The 27,567-nt window shown below is 46.2% G+C and overlaps 1 protein-coding gene across 1 annotated transcript in view; it reads left to right on the top strand.

The window, feature by feature from the left end:
* The window catches only part of ABCG5 (ATP binding cassette subfamily G member 5), a 93,802-nt gene that overhangs the window by 1,348 nt on the left and 64,887 nt on the right, over positions 1–27,567 (top strand). The window contains exons 3-4 of the mRNA XM_063919812.1: positions 14,091–14,212; positions 19,180–19,316. Of these exons, the coding sequence (XP_063775882.1) occupies positions 14,091–14,212; positions 19,180–19,316 (259 nt within the window). The remainder of the gene's footprint in view (positions 1–14,090; positions 14,213–19,179; positions 19,317–27,567) is intronic.

The raw sequence follows: 27,567 nt of genomic DNA, 5'->3' as shown, positions 1-27,567 counted from the left end.
TTTTTTTAGGCCCTTAGTCCCAATTCTAAAATGTTACACATTTTATAATCACATTCAGGGTCAGACTGGCCCACAGGGGTACAGAGGAAACCCCTAGTGGGCCTCACTCTCTGGGGGCCCACTCCTTCCTCTAGAGATCAGGTTTCAGACTGTGTACTTGAATTATACATTACACACGTTGCATTATACTGCACAGCACTAAGGAGTATTTTCCACAGTGCATTAATGCTATCATTCCACCCCCTCTGGAGGCTGGCCACACACCCTAAGCATGGGCCCCTACTACTGCAGTTCCATGGTGGGCCCTTCATGCTCCAGTCTGACACTGATAACATTTCCTGTAGTTTCTCTCTTGTCAAACATGAGAATTTGTGTATAATCTATCCCAAAACCTTCCAAACATGCCTATTACATATACTGTAGTGAGAGTTTGTAGCCCAAACCTAATTTCTGCAATACTTGATTCCACCATAAATTATTTCTGTACAAAATAATACAAAACAAGATCTTTTACCAAAGGCTTAAATTAATTTGCAAACCAAAATATACAAGGCTGTCTCATCTCTGCTAATTACAGAAAAATAGATAAAACAAACAAACAAACAAACAAACAAACAAAAACAATCAGCAGTTTCCGCATGATTTAAGTATCCCTGCAATTTACCAAAGGCTGAATAAAGGCAAGATATAGCAAAGATATCTACTGTGTTCAGCTAAGGAACTCAGGATAATGCGGTCCCCATTACTGGTCTTGAACAATTCACCAAGAGCCTAAACATTTAGATTTCATAGCTTGACCCCGTTAGCTTACGCTATCTCCAGCACATGCTCAATCGAGATACCTCCTTCACTGATGTAATATGCAAGCGGTGATGGTTTTAATGGATGAAAATGTATCAGTGTGTGTCAACCTGTTATATGCTATCCCAACATGAACCTAATGGTGAATAGCCACAGGAATTAATCTGTTCTCACTACAAATAGCATTAATGTGGTGAAAAGGCAAACATTCAGAAATAGGTTCCTAACTCTGATTAATTCAATTAACATCTGTTCTGTCTGACCTCCTCTCCAGAATTCTACATTAAAAGCAGTGTATATTTTCACAACGATTTAAAATGTATTTTGTCTTAGCTGCTTACTTAAAATTGTAGTTGATTTAAAGTCACGTTTCAGTCTCTGATTTTTTTATTTGTTTTAGTCAAGATTTAGTCAGTGGATCTCCGTTTTTATTTTAGTCTGATTTTTGTCAATGTTTTAGTCATAACTTTGGCAAACAGTTTAATGATACTTTAATGGATTTTGCGGAAGAACATTTCTCTACAATTCCCTTGAGACGTTTGCATACCTTTAAATATGTGCTTAGTAATCTAGACTCAGTGGGCTGAGAATGTGTTACATACTGAGTCTGACTTACTGTAGTATTCCCATATATCATATACAAATTAATGCCTAAAGTTTGTTAGAGCAAACAAGTGCAATATACAATCACGCTTCTTTCACAGCAAGTCATATTTATTTTCTGCAAATATCTACACACATAATTGTTCTTTAAAAATATAAAACCATACTTCCAGTGTCAATTTTGACAAGGATTTTAAATGTAGTCACTTTTTTTGCTATTTTTTAGTCAAGATTAATCAGTGGATCTCAGTTTTCATTTATTTTAGTCTAATTTAGTCATGAAATAAACTGTTGTCAATGATTACTTTTAGCCAAAATTTTTGTCAACAAAAAATTGATTTAAAGTGGCTCTGTGTTGGAACTGGACTTTCATCGCAGCTATGATATGTGGATGTGACTTTGACGTACAGTATTATGCTTCTGGTTAAAGTGTACACATACTGTAAAAATTAACCCTTATCTTTGTACATAGGACCATTCAGGAAAAAACATTGCAGTCTTTTTTAAAGCATTCCAAACTTACTGCCCTGTTTGTTTTACATAAATTGTCCTGTCTGACCTACTGTGGACTTTGTCAGCTATTCTACTTTTGACTATTGACATTTCTGAAAAAAAGGATATGAGCCAACAGTTATTAAGAATGAAATCTGAACCTTTATGTTAATTGACCTGCAAATATCTAACAAATCCTTAGCAAAAATGTAATTGAATGTTCTTAAAATATTACAGCAGTTACAATCGAATGTGGCTGCATTAATTAATTTTATATTGTATATATTTCAGAACGAGACCCATTATTTAAGTTATGTACAGTGGACATTGAATAATCACAACTTGTGTTATACCCAGCCGTCAAATATTATGGGGGAAATATTTTTTTTTACCCTTAGAAATTTTTGATCCATGCAGAGTCTGCATTATTTCATATTAAGATCCTATACTATGTAGGTGGTTATCCAATTAGCCACGGTAATTTACCGCAGCTAATTGACTCACCCGAGGCTATACTATAAGCACCGGTACCGGCAGTTATCAGGGAATATACCGTATTTTGCATGCCTCAGGCATGAAAAAAGATATTCCCTAATAACCATTTCTTAAAGCCCCATTTTTTTTTTGCAAAAACAAATGGTTCTGGGAACTTATCCATGATCCCATGTGTTCTTCGTCAGAAAAAGGTACATTTTTCAGCTGTAAAAAGGGGCTACAATTGGATAAGTAAAAAATAACCATCAGGCAAACTTTGCATTAATAGACATTTTTTTTCAGCCAAAAATTTTTAATTTGTAATTGGATACTATCAATAGTATCATTATATCATCACAAGTGTATGTTCCTATTCTGCACTGATGGACAATTTCACCATGCTCTCTTATAATATGTACGAATTGCATTTTTTATTTTAACAGTACAATTGTTTGATTTATTATTATTATTATTATTATTATTATTATTACAATATTTAAGTCTAATAAGCTTCTAGTTCAGCAAAAATCATGTTCATGCTCTGCTAATCAGGGGCAAATCTAGAGAGGAGGAGGCCCGTGTGCAGACTCCGTCTGGGCACCCTCCTGTCTTCCCGGCAGCGCTGTATAGTCTGGGCACTATGGTCACTAGGGACCTTAGCACTGTTCCAGACTCTAGTGCGCATGCACAGATCTCTGGGAAAATGGTGTGGCTTCCATTTTTGCCATTGATTTCTCTAGTGTACATGCGTGAAACACTGGAAAAATGGTCCCCGCACCATTTCTAAGTACTGAAAAAAAATGGGTGCAGAGTGTGTGGTATGGGCCTCCCTGGATCCCAAGTGCTCGTCTGCACCACACACACTGCACCCATTATAAATACGCCAGTACTGCTAGTGAATCGATTCCAAAGCAGAATATATACATTTAAGAATACAGAATTTATATTATATTTTATATTTTACTGTGAGTTTCAAGAATACTAGATGTCACTATAGAGTCCTGTGAACATATAAAGGTAGAAACGTGCTGCTATACTGGACACGGAAATTGAAGGTGGCTTCTAATATTAATAATAATCTACAGTAGTGTTGCACCATGGGGGTTATTCAGGTTTGTTAGCAAACCAAAAAAGCAAGCAACCTGGCAAAACCATTTTGCACTGCAGGTGGGAAAAATGTAACATGTGCAGAGAGATTTAAATGTGGAAACGAGGCGCTTTTGCACCTATATGTAGCCACTATGAGCATGCCTACATCTGTACTACCTCTCTGTAAGTATAACCATGTCTGTATATACATTAAATGTTAAAAGTCAAATCTAGATGGTTCCCTTTCGCTTATCATGCCTGCCTAACCGTAAAAAGAAAGGGGTTGCTTTATTATTTTCTAGACACCTCACCTTTGTCCTTCCGCAATTGTCCAGGACCCTGAGGGGCACTACTGTATCTTGGTAAGGGAGTTAGATGGCATTCTTTATACATTTGTTAACATTTACGCCCCTAACTCTGCACAACCCAACTTCCTTCGCACCCTCAGCTCACTCCTATCCCAACATAGACGAGGTAGAGTAGTCAAGGCAGAGGACTTTAACATTACGCTGGACTCCCACCTTGATAGGTCCAACCCCCCTCCCCCCCCATTGGTCTGCAATGTCTATGCGTGTCAACTCAAATGCCCTGCAATTGTTTCTCACACAGCATCTCATGTTTGACGTTTAGCACTTGAAAGGGCCTACTGCTAAAGAGTTTACTTATTACTCACAATGTTTTTACAAGACTGGACATGATCTTCCCGAGTGCTGATCCCACACACCTTATACTAGATGCTAGTATTCATCCTAGCATTTGGGTCGATCATTACCCATTAACAGTAGATCTCCCTATCCCCACCACCACTCATACATGGCGTCTACATGAGAGGCTACTTCTGATTCCTTCCCTACCCTAAGAGCTACTTTTCTCTTATCACCAGTCCTACTACCTCATCCCAACTGCTTTGGGATGCCCATAAGACAGTGATTCAGGGAGTTTTGATCAGGGCTGCAGCCTTCACTAGGAAAGCTAAGTCTAAACCTCTCCTTGAGCTTACGGGTCTCATTGCTCAGCTGGACATGCTCTATAAATCCTCAGGTCTGGTAGAAGACTACAATAAACTTGTTGCTTCTTAGGATGAATTTGGTGTCCTACTCACAGCAAAAGCGAAGAACTCTCTTCAATAACTTTACCTAACCTTTTATGAAAACAGGGATAAAGCTGATAGGTTGTTGGCTTCCCAGCTGCGTTTTAAACATTCACAGAATAATGTCTTTGCGTTTAAATCTTACTCAGAAAGATCTATCCGGGGTCCCACAAGAATCACTGAGGAGTTTCTGGGGTTTTATGCTCAGCTATATAATCGGTATCCGGTCTTTAGGTCGACAGCACTTAGGTCGACGCTCATTAGGTCAACCACTATTTATTGGTCAACATGCATTATGTCGACATGGCCAATAGGCTGACCACATGAAAAAGTCGACATGAGTTTTTCCCCTTTTTTAATTTTTTGAACTTTTTCATACTTTACGATCCACGTGGACTACAATCGGGAATAGTAACGAGGCACCTTGCCTTCACTCACCATGCAAGTGGATACGATGCATTAATTGGGGTTCCCGTCACTTTACGGAGGAAACTAAACCAAAAAAATATGAAAAACTCATGTCGACCTTTATCCATGTCCACCTAATGACCGTGTCAACCTATTTAATGTGTCGACCTAGTCACTGTCGACTAATAGTGGTCTACTTAATGACTGTTGACCTAGTTACTGTCGACCCTATGATCCACACCCGTATAATCTCTTGTCTTCAACTGACTGCTCTCCCCCTGCTACAGACTCCATACAGGATTTTTTATCCCGCTGTCATCTCCCTAAATTGTCTTCCTCTACTCTTGAATTTTTATGTGTTAGAATTGAGGGGCAGGAAGTCTTAGACGTGATTAAGAGCCTCAAAGCCAACAACCTTATGCCCAGACTGTTCTACTTCCTCCAGACCCTTCCCGTTGCTCTCCCAATATCGACACTGTTACAACTACACAGGTGGTTTATTCAATTAGTTTGGAAACTCAAACTGTCACGTATTAGTTTTCTTACACTTCGTCACCCAACCACTAATCTCTTATTACTCTTTATTACTAAGCAACCCACTTAAGCCAAGCAACAGCTTGGATTGAATCCATTCAGGTACCTAGGTGGGTCCTAGTGGAAGCTAATTAATGTAATGTTCTCTCTATGTCTTCCATTGTGGGAAATGCTGCACCAGGTAGATCCAAAATCACTCTATCCCACCCCGTTGTCACTTTCACTTGCTCTATTTGGGACCACTGTAAATTTAAGTTTGAAACTACCCCCTTCACCACTACCTTAAATCATAATCCAGCATTCGCTCTCGGTTTTAACCGCACTCGCTTTCCTCCATGGATAGATAGAGTTGTTAGGGGGGTATCTGACCTCCTAGATTTTTCCTGTATTCAAATTAGAGATGAGCGGTTTGGACTTTAATACACATGAACCCCGAACTTCTGGGATCCGAGGCAATCTGAGCCGGTGTTTGTATCTGCTCTGCTGCCTCGAATTCCTATCCAAGACGAAACCTTGATCTCCCGCTGTCAGATCTTGTGGCTTTGCTAGGGTGCCAATGTCAAAAGTACCATTGAAATCAATAGGCTTACCGCTGATTGGCTGAGAGAGCGACTTGTCATGGCTTTCAGCAAATCAGCGCATCCCCATAGACTTCAATGGGGCAAGATGACAGCCCCCACCACACTAATGACACCACTGCCCGCACTGCTGGCATCCGCGCATTGAGGATACTGCCGGAACTTCCACACTGAGGACACAGTCGGCACCCCTGCATTGATGACACTGCCAGCACCCTTGCACTGAAAATACTGCCGGAACTTTCTCACTGCCAACACTGCCACCACCATTGCACTGAGGCAGGTGTGGATGATTGACCAATCATACCAAACAGGGGATAATGATTATCATTTTCATATGTAGGTTGAAACACAGTCATTAACTGAAACAGAAACAGCTGTGTAGGAGGCTTAAAACTGGGTGAGGAACTGTTATGTTCTCTGTACTTGGAACCCAGGAGATAGGGTGGCAGCAGAAGAGTTCCAAGTACAGATGCGTGAAGCTGTGACAGAACTGGGATACGCAGCAATACCTAACAGGAATCCTGACTCCGTTGTCTCTCCCAAGTGGTCGGTCAACGCCTGCGAGACTATGGTTTCTTGGGCCCACGGCAGCCGCGTTTGATGGGCGGATTATGTCTGGCCGACTCCGATGCCCCCTGGTCTTAGTAGGTGACAAGGTGTTAACCAAGACAGAGAGAGAACAAGGGTAAAAATAACTAAGACAGACACACAAGAAAATCGAGGGAAACCACTAATAAAACAATAAACTAGTATATGTGTGGCGCGGCCGTCAACAAAACTGTAACCAAGGTAATGCTGCCCGAACACTAAACACGACACCGTAGTAATTCGGCGAGGACAGCAATAGTGGAAACCTCCGCAGAGAAACACAAAAGCCAGAAAGTAAGAACAAATGCTCATAACACCAGTAAGGGTGCACGCAGAAGGAACAGGAACCCCAAGGCTGCAGATACAGGACAACCGGACTGGAAGGCTGGATAAGAATCCCAATGATCAGGCTCCGGACACCAGGACTCAGGATACAGGATTAACCGTCTGCACAGGAACAATCCAGGGGCAGGACACAGCTCCACAGGAAGCTGACAGGTTCTCACTGAAGGTAGGAACACAGGTGGAGAGTAATGAACTCCGGATTCTGTCAGAACTGAGTACACAGGATTCCAGCTGGATACCACAAGGAATATAATAGCACCAATACAGGATTCCACTATCAGACAGGGCCTGGACACAGATGCAATACTGGACATGAAATTAACCAGGAACATACAGGTATCATAACAAACTTCTATCACCAGCTCAGGATGCCGTGGCTCCAGGGCCGGTGCAAGGATCCTCAGCACCCTAGGCAAATCTTCGGGGACCCCCCCCCCCCTCCACCCCAGCTGAATTTTCATCATGATGCTCAAAACACAATCTCAGATCACCACATTAAAATAATGCATATGGTGAAATAATCTTGCATTAAAAAAAAAAATTATGTATATATATATATATATATATATATATATATATATATAAAGTGTCAATGCAGCCGGCACTCCCCTTGCTTATATAACATCTGCTCCGGTGCCCTCCATCGGACAAAACATCCAATAATAGTGAAGAAATCTGGTGGCACTCAGGAGACTGTTCAACAAGTGCTTAGTTTAATGGAATAACATCCAACATCCAACAATTGTTTCGGGCCTCCGCCCGTCGTCAGGAGGCCCGAAACAATTGATGGATGTTGGATGTTATTCCATTAAACTAAGCACTTGTTGAACAGTCTCCTGAGTGCCGCCAGATTTCTTCACTATATATATATATATATATATATATATAAACACAAATAATGAAGTCACAAGCGGTAAGGCTCGTGAGTGCCGCTTCGATTCATCCACTATATACTGTGTGTGTGTGTGTGTGTGTGTGTATATATATATATATATATACACATTTTTATATATATATATATACACACACACACTTTAGTCTATCCCTGGATTTTTTGCGCAAAGTCACAAACAAAAAAAAGTATACACAGAACTAGGGAGGCGCTGCTGCAGAACCTCTTGCCGGTCACATGACTGACAGCCAGCTGAGGTGCGTGGCAAATGTTGTCTGCTCCTGATATTGTGCATAAAATGTACAGTATTAGTAAAAATTCAGGAGACTGCACAAGTGTTGTGTATGTACCATCTGTGGCCATAGAAGTGATAGGCACATATCAATTTTGACATAAATAATCCCCCAATGGTGGGTGCCAGCAGTAAATATGTAAATTCATAGACTACCTGCCTGTAGGCTTATCATTCCTGCTAGCTATCAGCTTCCTTGTGCAGACTAGTTTAGTTCATCTGATACAAATAAAAAATTAAACAAACAGATTTCTTTATGCAAGCACTCCCTCTAGTGCAGGGCCGGCTGGGAGGAGGGGAGGAAGATCAGCCGCAGGGCTGGTGCTAGGGTTTTCTGCGCTTCCCTGAAAACTATAATTTTGCACCCTCCCTTAACTCATAAAGGGACAGCGTGCTGCAAAAAAGGGTGTGTGGTCTCACAAGGAAGGGGCAGGGCAGGGACGCTGAGGGGGAGTTAGAGGGAGGGTGAGGGCAGGGACGCTGAGGGGGAGTTGGAGGGTGAGGGTAGGTGGGCTGAGGGGGGTTAGAGGGAGTTTGAGGGCAGGGACACTGCGGGGGAGTTAGAGGGGGGTGAGGGTAGGGACGCTAACGGGGGTTAGAGGGAGGGTGAGGATAGGGATGCTGAGGGAGGGTGAGGGTAGGGGCGCTGAGGAGGAGTTAGATGGAGTGTGAGGGTAGGGATGCTGAGGGGGATTAGAGGGAGGAAGCAGGGCCGGCTCCAGGCATGTTCCAATAGAGCGGCCGCGCAGGGCGCCACCCTTAATGGGCGCCGCGCGCTGTCACCGCTATATTGGAGCCTGGAGCCTGGTCCTGTGTGCCTCCGTCCCCGGCCTGCCTCCTGGTCCCACTCTCAGCCAGCAGCCAGTGGTGCGCGTGCGCGCGCGGCGTCAGGTCCTGGCGCCGCACAGCACGCATAGCGCGCGCTGAGTTTATAGTGTGAAACTCTGCGCCCACCCGCCGGAGGCACCCCGTCCTCACACAGCAGGAGCAGCAGCCGCCTCCGCTTCTTCCTCCTTCCCACCCAAGCGAACCATCGGCAGCAGCGCAGCAGCGCGGTGAGCATGGGGGGGGGGGGGTATCTGGCACTTGGGACATATTTGGCACTTTGGGCATATCTGAGACTGTGTGGCATGTGTATCTGGCACTGGGGGGCATGGTGTATCTGGCACTGGGGGCATATCTGGCACTGTGGGGCATGGTGTATCTGGCACTGTGGGGCATATCTGACACTGGGGCATGTGTATCTGGCACTGTGGGGCAGATGTATCTGGCACTGGGGGCATATCTGGCACTGTGGGGCATGGTGCATCTGGCACTAGGGGCATATCTGGCACTGTGGGGGCATTTATCTGGCACTGTGGGGACATTTATCTGGCAGTGTGGGGTATTTATCTGGCACTGGGGGCATTTATCTGGCACTGGGGCATTTATCTGGCACTGGGGACATTTATCTGGCACTGTGGGGACATTTATCTGGCAGTGTGGGGTATTTATCTGGCACTGGGGGCATTTATCTGGCACTGGGGCATTTATCTGGCACTGGGGACATTTATCTGGCACTGTGGGGGCATTTATCTGGCACTGTGGGGGCATTTATCTAGCACTATGGGGGCATTTATCTGGCACTGTGGGGGGCATTTATCTGGCACTGTGGGGACATTTATCTGGCAGTGTGGGGTATTTCTATGATGAATCCGCACCAGTACCATATAAGTGTGTAAATATTAGAATGATCATCACACCTATTCAATAATCAAGAGTGCTCCCAAAAAAAGGGTTTTTTGTCTTTTCTCTTATCTTCAGTGTGGGGTATTTATCTGGCACTGGGGTCATTTATCTGGCAGTGTGGGGTATTTATCTGGCACTGGGGGCATTTATCTGGCACTGTGGGGACATTTATCTGGCACTGGGGGCATTTATCTAGCACTATGGGGGCATTTATCTGGCACTGTGGGGACATTTATCTGGCACTGTGGGGTGCACTGTGGGGACATTTATCTGGCACTGTGGGGACATTTATCTGGCACTGTGGGGACATTTATCTGGCACTGTGGGGCGCACTGTGGGGGCATTTATCTGGCACTGTGGGGCATTTATCTGTGTGGGGCATTTATCTGGCACTGAGGACATTTATCTGGCACTGTGGGGCGCAATGTGGGGACATTTATCTGGCACTGTGGGGGCATTTATCTGGCACTGTGGGGACGTTTATCTGGCACTGTGGGGACATTTATCTGGCAGTGTGGGGTATTTATCTGGCACTGGGGTCATTTATCTGGCAGTGTGGGGTATTTATCTGGCACTGGGGGCATTTATCTGGCACTGTGGGGACATTTATCTGGCACTGTGGGGACATTTATCTAGCACTATGGGGGCATTTATCTGGCACTGTGGGGACATTTATCTGGCACTGTGGGGTGCACTGTGGGGACATTTATCTGGCACTGTGGGGACATTTATCTGGCACTGTGGGGACATTTATCTGGCACTGTGGGGCGCACTGTGGGGGCATTTATCTGGCACTGTGGGGCATTTATCTGGCACTGAGGGCATTTATCTGGCACTGTGGGGCGCACTGTGGGGACATTTATCTGGCACTTTGGGGGCATTTATCTAGCACTGTGGGGACATTTATCTGGCACTGTGGGGGCATTTATCTAGCACTGTGGGGGCATTTATCTAGCATTGTGGGGGCTTTTCTGTATCTACATATCTGGCACTGTGTGGCCATTTATGTATCTGGCATTGCTGGGGGGCATGTCATGTGTATGTCATGTGTAGCTGGCACGGCTGGGGAGCATATCATGTAGTGTTCCCGCTAGGCGTCTGTGGCTAGGCAATGTGTCTAACGTGCTCTGCCTGGCGCAAAGTGTCTAACGTGCTCTGCCTGGCGCAAAGTGTCTAACGTGCTCTGCCTGGCGCAAAGTGTCTAACGTGCTCTGCCTGGCGCAAAGTGTCTAACGTGCTCTGCCTGGCGCAAAGTGTCTAACGTGCTCTGCCTGGCGCAAAGTGTCTAGGAGGTTCTACCTGGTGCAGTGTGTATTAACTGCACTACTGTGTGGTGTAATGCGAATTGCCACTTATGTGGCCACGCACCTTCCCCACGAAGCAACGCCCCTAAATTTTTGCTGCGCGCCTTCGCCGCGCACTGTCCATGCTTTACCATGTACGTAGATGAGCACCAAGCATTACAGTATGTACGTCATTTTGCCCTCCTATGTGTAAGGCTGCTAATTGTGTGCGTAGAGAAGGTGTGAAAACATATTTATTTTTAGCCTAATAATATGAAGTCATGAGGCCACGCCCACTTTTCAAGAGGCCACGCCCACTTTTGCTGGGGCGCGCGCGCCTTCGGCGCGCGCACGAGGGGGGGCGCTTTTACATGTTTTCGCTCAGGGTGCTAGTAGGCCTGGAGCCGGCCCTGAGAGGAAGGGTGAGGGTAGGGACGCTGAGGAGGATTAGAGGGAGGGAGAGGGCAGGGACGCTGAGGTGGATTAGAGGGAGGGCGAGGGCAGGGACGCTGAAGGGGTTAGTGGGAGGGTGAGGGCAGGGACATTGAGGGGGATTAGAGGGAGGGTGAGGGTAGGGACGCTGAGGGCGTTAGAGGGAGGGTGAGGGATGGACGCTGTGGGGAGTTGGAGGGTGAGAGATGGACGCTGAGGGGGGTTAAAGGGAGAGTGAGGGATGGACACTGAGGGGGGTTAGAGGGAAGGTGAGGGATGGACGCTGAGGGGGTTAGGACGGTGAGGGTAGGGACGCTGACTGGGAGTCAATGGGAGGGTGGGGGCATGTGTACATAGGATGCAGTAATCTGTGTACCTAAGACATACTTTTCCTGACATATGCTTTCTTTGGAATTTTATTTAAAATGATGTGTATATAAATATGTGTGTATGTGTAACATTAAAAAATATAGCTCTATTAGATAAATGAATGCTTTAAATCTATGTGTGGGATTTCTGACAATTAGACTTAACATGTAGTCTATATGCTATGTAGAGAGCCCCCGACTGTCACTTACCTGATAAAGGCTGAAGCAGTGCCTCCTCTCCACTGAAGGGACAGGCAGCTGTCACACGTGGGTCTCTATCTCTGATGCCTCGTCTCCACCTCCTAGTTATTGCGTGCCGCTCCTCCTCGGTTAGTCTTTGCATGGGGAGGGTCAGGCTTTGCTCTTGGTGTGACATCATCATGTCACACGAAGCAGCTACCCGTGGACTTAAAGCAGCGGAGGCGGAGCTCGGGGCGGGACTCAGAGCTGCTAGTCTCCTCCTGGATTTGACTGGGCAGGCGGCGACAGCAGAAGTATATTTAAAATTTCTGTGATATGGGCAATGGGTGGTCCCGGGCCAGTGCACATCTAGACCTCCTTTAGTTTCGCCGGGCACAGTGACGTCATCGAGAGATGGGGAGACGGGACGCGCTCTTGATGCTGCTGGTGCCGCTACTGCCTGACATTCAGTGAAGGGCAGAGGCTGCAGCAGCTACAGTGCACATCAGCAAGGTAGCAGAGCAGGGAGAGCGCCTCCCTGCTTTGCAGACCTTGCTGATGATCAGCCGGTGGTGGGAGAAGAACTGTCCGCTGCTGTAAATCTTACCATTCCGGGTGAAGGTGCCGCCCCCGTCCTCTAGCAGCTCTTCTCCTTACACGACTTGTCAGCGTAGGTAGGGAGCGGATCTTCTCCCTGGTCATCGCGGCAGCAGGGAATGGGGAGAGCAAGCGATGCCAGGGAGGTGGGGACAGGACATCCAACACCGGGTGAACAGGGAGCGGGCGCCTCGCATCCCTCACAAAGCACATCCTGTGACATACTGTACTGCACTCCACTCAGTACCGCCCTCCAAGTGCCGGCGCCCATAGGCAGCTGCCTAATGGTAGCGCCGGCCCTGCGTCGCTCATAACAGGAACAGGCAAACTCTGCTACAAAGGTGAGGTTGTGGAAAACAGTTTCATGTCACAGGGCATACACCATGTCAGGACTGAGCACAGCAACAAGACACAAGATAGTTATACTGCATCAGCAAGGTCTCTCCTAAAGATTTCAAAGCAGATTATGGGGGTAATTCAAAGTTGATCGTAGATGTGCTAAATTTAGCACATCTACGATCAGTTTCTCTGACATGCGGACGGACGCCCAGCACAGGGCTAGTCCACCCCGCATGTCAATCCCTCCCTCCTCCCACCCCCCACACAGGTACAAAAGTTGTGAGATGCTTTTGTACCTGGGGAGTAGCTCCCTGCCAGTGCAGCGCCTGCGCTCTGGCAGGGAGCTACTGGCCGCGCCCCGGATCGCAGTGGCTGCATGTGACGTCACGCAGCTGCCGCAGCCAGGCCCCCCATTGGTCCGGACATGCCTCCATTGTCCATCCTGCACCCCACCAACGGCGTTCTAATGCCATTGGCATGCCCCCTCCCGCCCCCCGACTGCCTCTGCCTGTCAATCAGGCAGAGGCGATCGCAGCCCAGAGATGCTCATAGCATCTCACTAGGCTCCTGGGGGGCGCACGCGCAGTGTGGCCGCTGTGCGTGCGCAATCCACAAACAGATTCAGACTGCGATCGCTGCCGCTGCTGCAATCCAGTCTGAATTAGCCCCTGTGTTTTCAAGATGTGCTGTTTAAGCTCTTTTGAAGAAGCACGAAGAAACACGCAACGTTGAGGGCCATAGACGCAGTGTCCAACCTTGAGGACAGAACAAATCTTTCTTTAAGTTTTAAGTATTGCTTTTAAATACAATGAAACGCTCATTTGTTTAACAACTAAAGAAAACATCAGATTTTATTGTATGGGCAAAATCTCCCTTCTCCCTAGTATGCAATTCCCTTATTTACCTGGTTCCACATTAAGAGTAACATGAATAATTTAGAATGGTCTATTAATAGAGTATCATTCTCTGCTCAGTGAACGTGTTGGACCCTGGTGGGATATACAATCATATTACAAAAAATGGACAAGAACAATATTACGGGATGTTTCCTTCTACATGGAAAGCGGTCAGATCATGGCCATTCTAGGAAACTCAGGTACCCTCATTCTTTATTCTTTGTTGTTGTCAAAAGGTCACACTAATACTCTTTCCAATGCTGTGATATATTTAAATTCCATGAATGCCAACTTACAATATTGTGTTGAAAAGTGTACTGTTTCCGAAGAAAAGTTCTGTAAATTACACAAATTATCATGGAGAGTTTGGGAGTCTATATGTATAGCCAATGAGCACAAATACATAGGTGGATTGATGGATTCTGTACATAGATGGAGAGACAAACTCTGTAGATAGACAAATTAAAAAGGTTTTGAGGCGCTGATCAAATACTCGTTCAGACTAATTACCTGCAGCTCTCAGTTCGGGATCCGAGCTGAAGATTGACAGTGTCTAGGTCGACAATGTTTAGGTCGACCACTATAGGTCAACAGTCACTAGGTCGACAGGGTTGGAAGATCGACAGGGTTTCTAGGTCGACATGTGCTAGGTTGACAGGTCAAAAGGTCAGCATGAGTTTTTCAATTTTTTTTTCTTTTTTTGAACTTTTTAATACTTAACGATCCACGTGGACTACGATTGGAATGGTAATCTGTGCCGAGCAATGCAAGGCACCTTGCCCGAAGCATGGCAAGTGAAGCGAGCCATGCGAGGGGACACGGTGCACTAATTGGGGTTCCCGGTCACTCTACGAAGAAAACTACACAAATTTTCTTTATTAAAAAATCATGTTGACCTTTTGACCTGTCGACATGTACTAGCACATGTCGACCTAGAAACCATGTCGACCTAGTGACTGTCGACCTAGACACTGTCGATCTAATGATCCACACCCCTCACTTCAGGGAGTTACTCCTCTCCCTTTAATTACAAAACAAGAAACAAAGATCGAATGAAAGCGCTGCTATTTTGTTTAAAAAGGATTTTTACTTATATATACCCTATGTATTTCCACACTAAATTTGGAAACATATATATACACTGCTCAAAAAAATAAAGGGAACACTTAAACAACACAATGTAACTCCAAGTCAATCACACTTCTGTGAAATCAAACTGTCCACTTAGGAAGCAACACTGATGGACAATCAATTTCACATGCTGTTGTGCAAATGGAATAGACAACAGGTGGGAATTATAGGCAATTAGCAAGACACCCCCAATAAAGGAGTTGTTCTGCAGGTGGTGACCACAGACCACTTCTCAGCTCCTATGCTTGCTGGCTGATGTTTTGGTCACTTTTGAAAGCTGGCGGTGCTTTCACTCTAGTGGTAGCATGAGACGGAGTCTACAACCCACACAAGTGGCTCAGATAGTGCAGCTCATCCAGGATGGCACATCAATGCGAGCTGTGGCAAGAAGGTTTGCTGTGTCTGTCAGCGTAGTGTCCAGAGCATGGAGGCGCTACCAGGAGACAGGCCAGTACATCAGGAGACGTGGAGGAGACCATAGGAGGGCAACAACCCAGCAGCAGGACCGCTACCTCCGCCTTTGTGCAAGGAGGAACAGGAGGAGCACTGCCAGAGCCCTGCAAAATGACCTCCAGCAAGCCACAAATGTGCATGTGTCTACTCAAACGATCAGAAACAGACTCCATGAGGGTGGTATGAGGGCCTGACGTCCACAGGTGGGGGATGTGCTTACAGCCCAACACTGTGCAGGACGTTTGGCATTTGCCAGAGAACACCAAGATTGGCAAATTCGCCACTGGCGCCCTGTGCTCTTCACAGATGAAAACAGGTTCTCACTGAGCACATGTGACAGACGTGACAGAGTCTGGAGACGCCAAGGAGAACGTTCTGCTGCCTGCAACATCCTCCAGCATGACCAGTTTGGCAGTGGGTCAGTAATGGTGTGGGGTGGCATTTCTTTTGGGGGCCGCACAGCCCTCCATGTGCTCGCCAGAGGTAGCCTGACTGCCATTAGGTACCGAGATGAGATCCTCAGACCCTTTGTGAGACCATATGCTGGTGCGGTTGGCACTGGGTTCCTCCTAATGCAAGACAATGCTAGACCTTATGTGGCTGGAGTGTGTCAGCAGTTCCTGCAAGACGAAGGTATTGATGCTATGGACTGGCCCGCCCGTTCCCCAGACCTGAATCCAATTGAGCACATCTGGGACATCATGTCTCGCTCCATCCACTGATGCCACGTTGCACCACAGACTGTCCAGGAGTTGGCGGATGCTTTAGTCCAGGTCTGGGAGGAGATCCCACAGGAGACCATCCGCCACCTCATCAGGAGCATGCCCAGGCGTTGTAGGGAGGTCATACAGGCACGTGGAGGCCACACACACTACTGAGCCTCATTTTGACTTGTTTTAAGGACATTACATCAAAGTTGGATCAGCCTGTAGTGTGTTTTTCCACTTTAATTTTGAGTGTGACTCGAAATCCAGACCTCCATGGGTTAATAAATTTGATTTCCATTGATAATTTTTGTGTGATTTTGTTGTCAGCACATTCAACTATGTAAAGAACAAAGTATTTAATAAGAATATTTCATTCATTCAGATCTAGGATGTGTTATTTTAGTGTTCCCTTTATTTTTTTGAGAAGTGTATTATTAATAGACTTTAAAATAACCAATCATAAAAATACAACCAGTCTGTCATGTACAATTAACCAATGTATCCAGAATTGTTTCCCCTTTTTTATGGCTATTTAAATGGGTATTCTCCTGGGATTGAAAGTTTATGTGTTTAAGGATTATTTTATTTTAAAAATTTTCAAAACACGGGGGTTAATCCAGTGTTGATCGCAGCAGCAAATTTGTTAGCAGTTGGGCAAAACCATGTGCACTGCAGGTGGAGCAGATACATACCTCCCAACATGACCCTCTCCAGGAGGGACACAATGCTCTGCTTCTGGACTTTTCTCTTAATTTATGATTGCCGACACCTGTTTTGAACAGGTTAATGGATAAGAAAAGTGTTTCAGCACAGGTGACGGCAATCATCAATTAAGAGGGAAGTCCAGGAGCAGAGCATTCTGTCCCTCCTGGAGAGGGTCATGTTGGGAGGTATGCAGATATAACATTTCAGAGAGAGAGTTAAATTTGGGTGGGTTATATTGTTTCTGTGCAGGGTAAATACTGGCTGCTTTATTTTTACACTGCAATTTAGATTTCAGATTGAACACACCCCACCCAAATCTAACTCTCTCTGCACATGTTATATCTGCCCCCCCCCCCCCCCCTGCAGTGCACATGGTTTTGCCCATTTGAGAACAAATTTGCTGCTGTGATCAACTCTGAATTACCCCCCCCCCCCCCCTCCCCGGTTCTACACATGTAAATGTCGTAAAGTCCCTCTATTAAATATAAAGCTCTTACTGCACATATGATGACATAATCTTCGGGGGCCATACAAAAATTATCAATTTAAAAATGAGCCTGCCCCCAGTCAGTAGTTATGCCCCCAGTCAGTAGTTATGCCCCCAGTCAGTAGTTATGCCCCCAGTAGATATACCCCCAGTCAGTTGTTATGCCCCAGTAGATATGCCCCCTAGTAGCGATGGTTACACACACACATTAAAAGAAAATAAAAAACACAATACTCACCAGCCCCGCTCCTGCTTCAGGACCGTTGCCCTCCGCCTGTCCGCCGCTCCTCAGAACTATGGGAGAGACATCATGACATCTCTCCCATAACACCGCACAGCCACACAAGCACACTGCCAGAGCTAGAAGCCGAAGCTCAGGAGTGAGCTCCTGCCTCCGGCTGCTGCTGAGGGGAAGAAGCCAGACGCCCACTAGTAACAAAATTTCAGCGGGCACCCGGATCTCCCTCTGTTAGGTGAGCCTGGCCGGGCCGGATCAAGTGGCTCTGCGGGCCTTATACGGCCCTCGGGCCTGAGGTTCCCCACCCCTGATTTACATATAGCTCTATCTACATATAAAAAAAAACTATTTTCCTCTCCCATATATTAAAAATAAAGAAAAGAACACTTAAAATATAAATGCATATGTTAGTGTAGCTTTAAGAAGCCAAAGCATGCCAAACAGGGATTCCACAGCTGTGTTAGTAGTTTAGCAGATTGTTCTTTCAGAATGCCATTCTTTAGTTGCCATTCTTAATAAGCATATAGAAGCAGAGGTTTGTTAGTTGTAGGCAAAGCTTGGTAGTAAAAGGATTGTTCACAGAAAGTCTTTATATCATGGCCATGACAATGTTAAAAATTTGTTCATTTAAAAAGCTTTCCTTGCCCACCCACATCCACACCTGCCCGACCGCCCGCTGCTCAGTATTCGCAGCACTCCACTATGAACAACCCCCGCCACTGAGGGACAGGGAGGAGGACAGCTGACCGGTAGGGGCTAATATTTGTTGTTGTTTTTTTGTCCTGTAGGGAACAATAGGATTTATGTGGGGAGAATAAGGATTTATAGATTTATGGGGGAAACAATGTGAATAATTCATGTGGGGAGCAATAGGATTTATGTAGGAAGCAATATGATTTATGTGGGGAGCAATGTGATTGTTTTTCCTGTGTAGGCCAATGTATGTGTGGATATTTTTTACTATGAGGGCCAATGTGTGTTTTTTGTTTTTTTCTGTGGGGAACTGATGGTGTGCCTTGGTAATTTTAAAATATTGTTCGGTGTGCCGACATTACGGCATTTACATGTGTAGAACCGGGTTATGAAAAATTGTAAAATTAAATAATTCTTAAACACATACACTATTTAAACCCCAGTGAATACCCATTTAAATAGGCAAAAAGGGGGGGGGGGGTTATCTGGATATATTGGTTAATTGTACATGACAGATTGGTTGCATTTTTATGATTGGTTATTTTAAAGTCTATTGATATATATGTTTCCAAATTTTGTGTGGAAATACAAAAGGTATATATAAATAAAAATCCTTTTTAAACTAAATACCAGCGCTTTCTGTAGATAGACAAGAGAAGTAAAAATGAGGCTAACCTGACTAATTATCTACTTCAGTTGTTTGCATAATATAAACAAATAATGACAGTAATAATAGTATCACTGTATATTTAGGTTCTGGGAAGACAACGCTTCTAGATGCAATATCTGGAAGAATAGGACACAAAGGAACGTTGCTCGGGGAGGTTTACTTGAATGGGTCTCAGATAAAGAAAGAACTCTTTCAGGACTGTTTCTCCTACGTCTTACAGGTAATATTTAAAAAATATTGTGGGACTGGCCCATAGGGGTACAGGGGAAACCACCGGTGGGCCCCACTGCCTGGGGGCCCCTCCTCCTCTAGGGATCAGGTTCTAGACTGTGCACTTGAATTATATATTATACATATGTTACCTTATATTGCACAGGATTATGATGTATTCTCTACAGTATATTGCTGTCATTAATCTTGCACATTGTCATGCATGCACTAGCATTAATTACTATATAAATTATCAAGGAGTAAAGACCAGGTACTCTGTAATGGTTAGCCAAACCTCTGTGGTGGCTGGCCACACCCCCTTTGGAGGCTGGCCACACCTCTAATCATGGGCCCCTACCACTGCATACCTCCGGTGGGCCCTTCATGCTCCAGTCCAACACTGAATATATATGATAAACAGATTTATACTGTACTTTCTGCCTGGTTTGCTGTAGACAGATTCAGCTCAGACAGCCCTGGCTCTAAGTACTGTACTTGCGGTCCACGACACCCCTGGAGGGAGAATAAATAGCATGGTGCGCATAGCACACCACTGTGCCCACAGCGTGGCGAGCGCAGCGTGCCCACAAGGAGCTCTTTTGTGTTTACCCCGCTACCTGCATGCAAGCGGTCGGGATCCCGGCACGGGTATGCTGGGCGACGGGAACCCAAGCGCCTGCATAACATACTACACCCAGGTATCTTCTACCAGGAAGTGGTGACTTGTCTGAAAGCATTGCTAAAGGAATTGTATGACTGGTGTCAAAGTGATTAAAATGTCTGATCTTTGTAGATTCATAATTTACTCAACCAATCAACAATTTGTGTTTATCTGGCATCTGCAAAGAATACAATTTAAGCAAAATTTAGTAGGTGAGCCAACTGACTGGTCTACAGCAGGGAAAAGATGACTCCCCTGTAGAGGTAACACTTGCAGGAGGACATAGAAGGATTAATAGCAAGTATGAGGTTGGGAGAGATTGTGTGCAAATAAAAAGATATAAATGATGGAGGGGGATGCAGGTGATCAGGTGCAGAGTTTCTAATGGTAACTTTATTTACCTAAATATGCACCTAGGCCTTTTTAGTCATTCTGTCTATATAAACTATAGCACATGGGCAGTTCATGGCATTACAAGTGAATTAAACAGTTTTAATTCTGTGACTTCAAATGGGATATGGTACTATTTTGCCTGGAATAATGACAGCCCAACTATTACAAGTGAGTATCCCTGTTTTGTCACAAGTATGGGCAGGGGTCTCCTCCTCTGCTCGCCCCTGTTGTCGGGGGATCTCCGGGTCTTCTCCTACCCCGGGATCCGCCACCCCGAGCCTGGAGTCCCGGGACAAGTGCAGCTACCTGGGCCTGTCCCACGGCAACCTGCGAGTCCACTACAAAGCTTAAATTCACCACAACTGACCTATGAATCATCATAATTATCCAAGGACTTACCTTTAACTTTTAACACTCTACGTGGACATTTCATCAAAACCAACGGATTGCATTCCTGCGCTGAGATACACACTGGATTGAATCCTGGATTGAATCCTCTGCATACCTCCACTGAGAAATCCTTCAGTTTAGCAGCTGCTGTACTCTGCATTGGACATTACCCAGATAAGGTACTGTGGATTACAACCTATCTTTGGCTACATCCAGCCCCTCACTTAGACATCATCCACCTCTGTTCTCTGAGCAATAAATAACTGACTTATTGCATTAATCTACTAATATCAGTATATTCAGGCTCTGAATTGCTGAAGGCTCACTGTTTCAAATCAGGATCCATTTCCAGGACACGTTATCACTACCCCCACAAGAAATCTACTTCAAAGGCCTCGCACACTGAGACTTTTTACACCTACACAGTAGGAATTGGCTTCTAACACCTTTCCAAAAGTCTGCCTATCCTAGGATAATTGACTAAATCAGCAGTTATTTTATTTATCACTTGCTTCAAATATACCCAATAGTTTATAGCAATAACTTTGTTCATAAACCCATTATAATTTTGGATCACATACCGAATTGGGGGAAAACAAAACACAAAAAGGAAAAAAAGAAAGAAAAAAAAACACTGTGTTTGGAAGAACAGAACTGTCAACTCTCGCTTTGTGACCCCCATACCCAGAGCTCCTGCACTTAACATAAAGAAAACTGAAGGCCCTCTGGTATGCCCAATCAGGTCAGTCCTTTGTAATGCCAGATCTATAAGAAACAAGACTGCAACAATTGCTGACCTTATTGAATCTGCATTTCTAGCCTGTATTACAGAGACCTGGCTAGATAAAAATGCAGCACCTATATTGGAGGCTGCAGTACCAACAAACTACTCTGTCATCCACAACCCAAGACTGGACCGCAGGGGTGGCTATCTGCTTCAAAAAAGAACTTAAACTTAGGGTCCACCCTATTGAAATGACTCACTCATTCGAGTGCATTGCTGCCCGGAGTTCGACAGGATTAGGTTTCAGAGTACTTCTCATTTACCGGCCACCTGGAGATGGAAAGATATTTCTACAAGAAATTGCAGACACTGTTGCTGGCCTGGTTCTGGAACATCAAAGATGGCTCATACTCGGGGATTTCAATGCATGGGTGGATGATGAGCTCTCACGCCTTGGCCAAGACCTCCTGTGCACAATGAATGGTCTGAGCTTCACACAGGTCATTCCCTCTGCCACACATAAAAGTGGTCACACTCTCGATCTTGTCTTTCAGATTGGATTAGAAGTCACTGACCTAAAAATAAACCCAGTCATCTGGTCAGACCACTACTCCCTTTGGTTCACAGTTGCAACGCTTCAAATAAGATCTCTGCCCGTGGAGTTCACCAGGTATCGTCCAAGGAGGGGTATGACTCCCCAGGCTCTTGCAGCAAATCTGGATCTCTCTGCTATACTGGGTGCCTGTGAAGATCCATGTTCCCTAGTCCGTTATTATAACAGGGATGTTATGGCTGCAATTGATATTATCGCCCCTGTGCGTATAAGACCTCGTAAACCACAACGTCAAGCTCCATGGTTCGACAACAGTGTTAGTGAGCTCAAGAAAAGGGGGCGTAGACTGGAAAGACGATGGAGGAAGACTAACCTAGTGGATGACAAAATAAAACTAATAAAGCATAACGAAGAATATCAATCGACAATCACTCATAAGAAATCACAGTTCCTGTCAAATGAGATCACAGCAGCAAACAATAGGCCAGCACAACTTTTCCGCACAGTGGAGATGCTTTGCAAGCCAGCATGCCTGCAGACTGATGAGACCCTCTCCCAGGCAAGATGCAACGAGTTTGCAAACTTCTTTGCAGATAAAATATCCACCATCCGGGCTGGAATCTCCACAGTGCCATCAAAGGAGTGCCAAACTACAAAGCCTGCCAATATAAGCTACCTGCCTTCATGGACCAGCTTTGACCCAGTGGATGTAAAGGACACTGCTGAAATTGCTCGGTTTTGTGTCCCACCACCTGTGATCTGGACCCAGCCTCAACCAAGCTTCTAATAGGTTGTATGGATATAATTGGTCCTGTCTTTGCAAAAATTGTTCAATGCTCTTTGCAGACAGGCATTTTTCCTGGACCCCTAAAGGAAGCAATTGTTAGACTGCTTCTTAAAAAACCAAATTTAGATCCCGACTGCATGACCAACTACAGACCGGTATCAAACCTTTCTTTCCTAGGAAAGGTTATTGAGAAAGTGGTTGCAAATCAACTGGAAACCCGCCTGACAACCCATGATATTTATGATCCATTTCAATCAGGATTCAGGAGAAGACATAGCACTGAAACAGCCCTGGTGTGTGTGTTAAATGATCTTCTGATGGCAAGAGACAGAGGTGACTGTTCAATATTAATCCTTCTGGATCTCTCAGCAGCATTTGATACCGTGGACCATGGGCTTCTGATTGAGCGACTGATACATTTCGGTGGTCTGGATGGCACAGTCCTAAGCTGGTTCAAATCATTTCTCACAGGCAGGTCACAGAGAGTATCGTCTGGATTATACTCATCACCACCATTGCCATTGCCATGTGGTGTCCCACAAGGTTCTATACTATCCCCCATGCTTTTTGCAGTATACATGCTCCCATTGGGTGAAATAATCAGGCGCCATGGCCTGGTCTACCACTGCTATGCAGATGATACACAACTGTACTTGTCCTTTGCTCCGGGCACTGATAACCCAATAGCAACCCTAAATGGCTGTCTAGCTGAGCTACAGGAGTGGATGAGCGCCAGTTGGCTGCGACTGAACCCAGATAAAACAGAGGTCCTTATGATACGACCGCAACATCAAAGGACAAGACTGCAGCATAGCCAACCAACTGGAATTACACTCGGGGATTCAGAATTACAGACCAGTGATCGTGTGCGGAATCTTGGCGATGTCCTGGATGGTGGCTTGACACTTAAACATCAGATATCAGCCACAATCAAATCCTCATTCTTTCACCTGAGGAACATAGCCAGAATCAAGCACTTACTTCCCTCAGATGATATGCCAAAAGTCATACATGTATTTGTTTCATCTCGATTAGACTACTGTAATGCCCTCTACCTTGGTCTCCCAGCAAAAGAATTGCAACGCTTACAGCTGGTGCAAAACACAGCTGCCAGACTGTTAACCAACCAGCCCCGTTCTTGCCACATAACACCCATCCTCTACTCCCTTCACTGGCTGCCTGTAAGATGGCGAATCATCTTCAAGATTGGCTTACTGAGTTTCAAAGCATTACATGACCAGGGCCCAAGGTACCTGAAACAGCTTCTGACCCCATACTGCCCCACTCGATTACTGCGATCTGTAGATGAAGGACTTTTAGCAGTACCTAGAATCTACCGTAATTCATCTGGGGGTCGAGCTTTTAGTCATGCGACTCCGACTCTATGGAACTCACTTCCCTGCACAGTGCGAGAGGCCCCAACAATAGAATCCTTCAAAAGTAGACTCAAGACTTTCCTGTTTACTCAAGCATTTCCATAGTGTCCCTTTTAGTATCTTCATGCTTCTGTATTTTATGAAAATGTACTTCATTATTTTCTGCACTATATTATGCTATGTATCTGTTAAGCGCCTTGAGTCCTATTGGAGAAAGAGCGCTATATAAATAAAATTATTATTATTATTATTATTATTATTATTATCTCTGGGTCTGAGCGCCCCTGGCAAAGTAAGGAACTGGCGCCCACCACCTCCCCCACCCAGGGACACAGAGGGGGGAGTTACAGATAGGCCGAGGTCAGGGACACTAAGGGGCAATTACAGGGAGGGTGTGGGCAGGAACACTGAGGGGGAATTACAGGAGTGTGCGGGCAGGGACACTGAGTGGGAATTACAGGAGTGTGCGGGCAGGGACACTGAGTGGGAATTTACGGGGAGGGTACAGGCAGGGATACTGAGGTGGAATTACAGGAGGCTGTGGGTAGGGACACTGAGCGGGGAGTCACAGGGAGACGGAGGTCAGGGACGCTAAGGGGGAATTACAGGGAGGGTTTGGGTAGGGAAAATGAGAGGGAAGGGCTACAGGGAGGCTGAGGTCAGAGACACTTGAGGGGCAGTTACAGGGAGGGTGCAGGAAGGGACACTGAGAGGGAATTACAGGAGTGTGCGGGCAGGGACACTGAGGGAGAGTCACAGGGAAGCTGAGGTCAGTAACACTGAGGGGGAATTACAGGGCGGGTGCAGGCAGGGAGACTGAGGGGGAATTACGTGGAGTGTGCATGCAGGGAAACTGAGGGGGAGTTACGGTTAGGGTGCTGGTAGGGACACTGAGAGGGAATTACGGGGAGGGTGCGGGCAGGGATACTGAGGGGGAATTATGGGAAGGGAGCGGCCAGGGACACTGAGAGGGAATTACAGGAGTGTATGGGCAGGGTCATTGAGGGGGCAGTTACAGGGATGGTGCGGACAGTGACACTAATCGGGAATAACAAGGAGGGTGCGGACAGGGACACCGATGGGATATATGGCTATGCACACATACATACAGTTAAAAACCCCTCTCTATGTGTGATTGCACTACATGTCCCAGCAAATCCAATTGACAAGGTGTGCTGGGACTTGTAGTCTCAACACAGCTGGATGGGCAGTCACTGGTCTAGCTACCTCTCCATACAGAGCTCTTTGTAACCTGTGATCCAGATTGCCAGGATAGACCATGCAGTGCAGCTACGGTACCGCAGAAAATGTACAGGTTGCTGCACTGCTGACTGGTGCTGATTGTAGTGACTGGTGTTTGGTAACAGACCGCATGGAACCAATGAGAAGGGGAGCGAATGAGGAAGAGGAGGTGCCTCGCCCCTCCCCATACCTGGAAGTGCCCCGGCAATATTCACCATTATTGTGACTGTAGTCACAGAGAGTGTCAGAGTGCAATATGCTTCTGAGAGTCCGGCAGTGGATGAGCACTGCTAAGTGATGTACTCAGTGAGAACTACTATGTAATTCTACACCCTGGCACGGGTGGCACTGCCGGGCTGCACCCCCCTCTTGGCCGGCGCCTCTTGCAAGTGCCATCCTGGCCAATAGGAAGATACACCGCTGTCCTCAATATTATGAACTGTGTAAAGGTCAGGAGTAAAAACCATTGTTAGAAACTTTTACATAAATAATTTACATCGCAAGTCAAATGCGTCAGTTTATAGGGTGCCACTTACTACAATTGATAAGTGTCTGTCTGTGTATATTGTTTATTGTAGTTTACATGATAAGAATGAAATAAAAAGGTAATACATTAAATAAAAAGGTAATAAAACTGTTGTCCTGTTTAAACTGCACACCTCCCAACTTTCAGTTTAGTTGAATTGGGACTCCTCTGCTCAGCAAAGTCGCGCCCACCCAAAAAAGGGTTATGGCTTTGGCAAAAGGGGCATGGCATTCCCTTGAAGCCCCTGCCACGCCTACCATTTACCTCAGTGAGCTGCTGGTATGCCCCCAGTTCCTCTGTATCCTGTGAATGCGCATGCAGAGCAGGGTGTGACAAGGGTTCTCCCCAGGGCCGCCATCAAGGAGGTGCCCTGTGTACAGTTGTCCCGGGCCCGGCCACTCTGACAGAGTGGAGAGCCCGGGCTACACAAACAGCCAGCCGTGGCCATTCCCGGATGTGGCCTCCGCCGGTGAGTCTGACCACGGCTGCCCCTTCATAGCCCGCCGCCGATCACAGCAAGCAGCAGCTTGCTGTTTAATAAAGTTTTTTTTTTATCCGGATGCAACGCAGGGTGACGTCATGACGTCACACCGCGTCGGGTGAAGAGAAGCAGCGGTGCTGAAGAGCTAGGGACAGGAGGAGGCCAGAAGCAGACAGCGTGGGAGAGAGAGAGCAGAGAGGACGGATTTGGAAAGGTAAGTATGTCTGTGACTGTGTGTTAGTGAGAAGGGGGCCCAGGGCTGGCAATATAATATAAAAGGTAAGGGATTATTCTCTGAAGGGGGGGGGGGGGGGGGGCACTGTGAGGACATGTGTACCTGGCACTGGGGGCATATCTGGCACTAGGGGGCATATATGTATCTGGCACTGGGGGCATATCTGGCACTGGGGCATATCTGCCAGGCACAGTGGGGGCATTTCTTTATCTAGCACTGGGGTCTGGGGGCATATCTGACAGGCACTGTGGGAGCATTTCTGTATCTGGCACTGGGGGCATATATGTATCTGGCACTGGGGGCATATCTGGCACTGGGGGCATATCTGGCAGGCACTGTGGGGGCATTTCTGTATCTGGCACTGGGGGCATATATGTATCTGGCACTGGAGGCATATCTGGCAGGCACTGTGGGGGCATTTCTGTATCTGGCACTCGGGGCATATGCGGCAGGCACTGTGGGGGCATTTCTGTATCTGACACTGGGGGCATATCTGGCACTGGGGGCATATATGTATCTGGCACTGGGGGCATATCTGGCAGGCACTGTGGGGGCATTTCTGTATCTGGCACTCAGGGCATATCTGGCAGGCACTGTGGGGGCATTTCGTATCTGACACTGGGGGCATATCTGGCATGCACTGTGGGGGCATTTCTGGGGCATTTCTGTACCTGGCACTGGGGGGGGGGGGCGCCCTGCCTATTTTGTCAGTCCCGGGCCCCACAATTTCTGGTGGCAGCCCTGGTTCTCCCAACTGCCCCCCCCCCCCCCCACTACGGGACACTGCGACCTGTGGGTGGGACAGCAGGCCAGTCCCAAAAAATGGGACTGTCCCGTGAAAATAGGGACAGTTGGGAGGTATGGAACTGTATCCTTCACAAAGTAAGGCTCCA

This window comes from Pseudophryne corroboree, chromosome 4 (genome assembly GCF_028390025.1).
Source record: "Pseudophryne corroboree isolate aPseCor3 chromosome 4, aPseCor3.hap2, whole genome shotgun sequence".
NCBI classification, from domain to species: Eukaryota; Metazoa; Chordata; class Amphibia; order Anura; family Myobatrachidae; genus Pseudophryne; species Pseudophryne corroboree.
The sequence above is the reverse complement of the archived record's forward strand: the minus strand, read 5'-3'. Positions and strand labels throughout refer to the sequence as shown.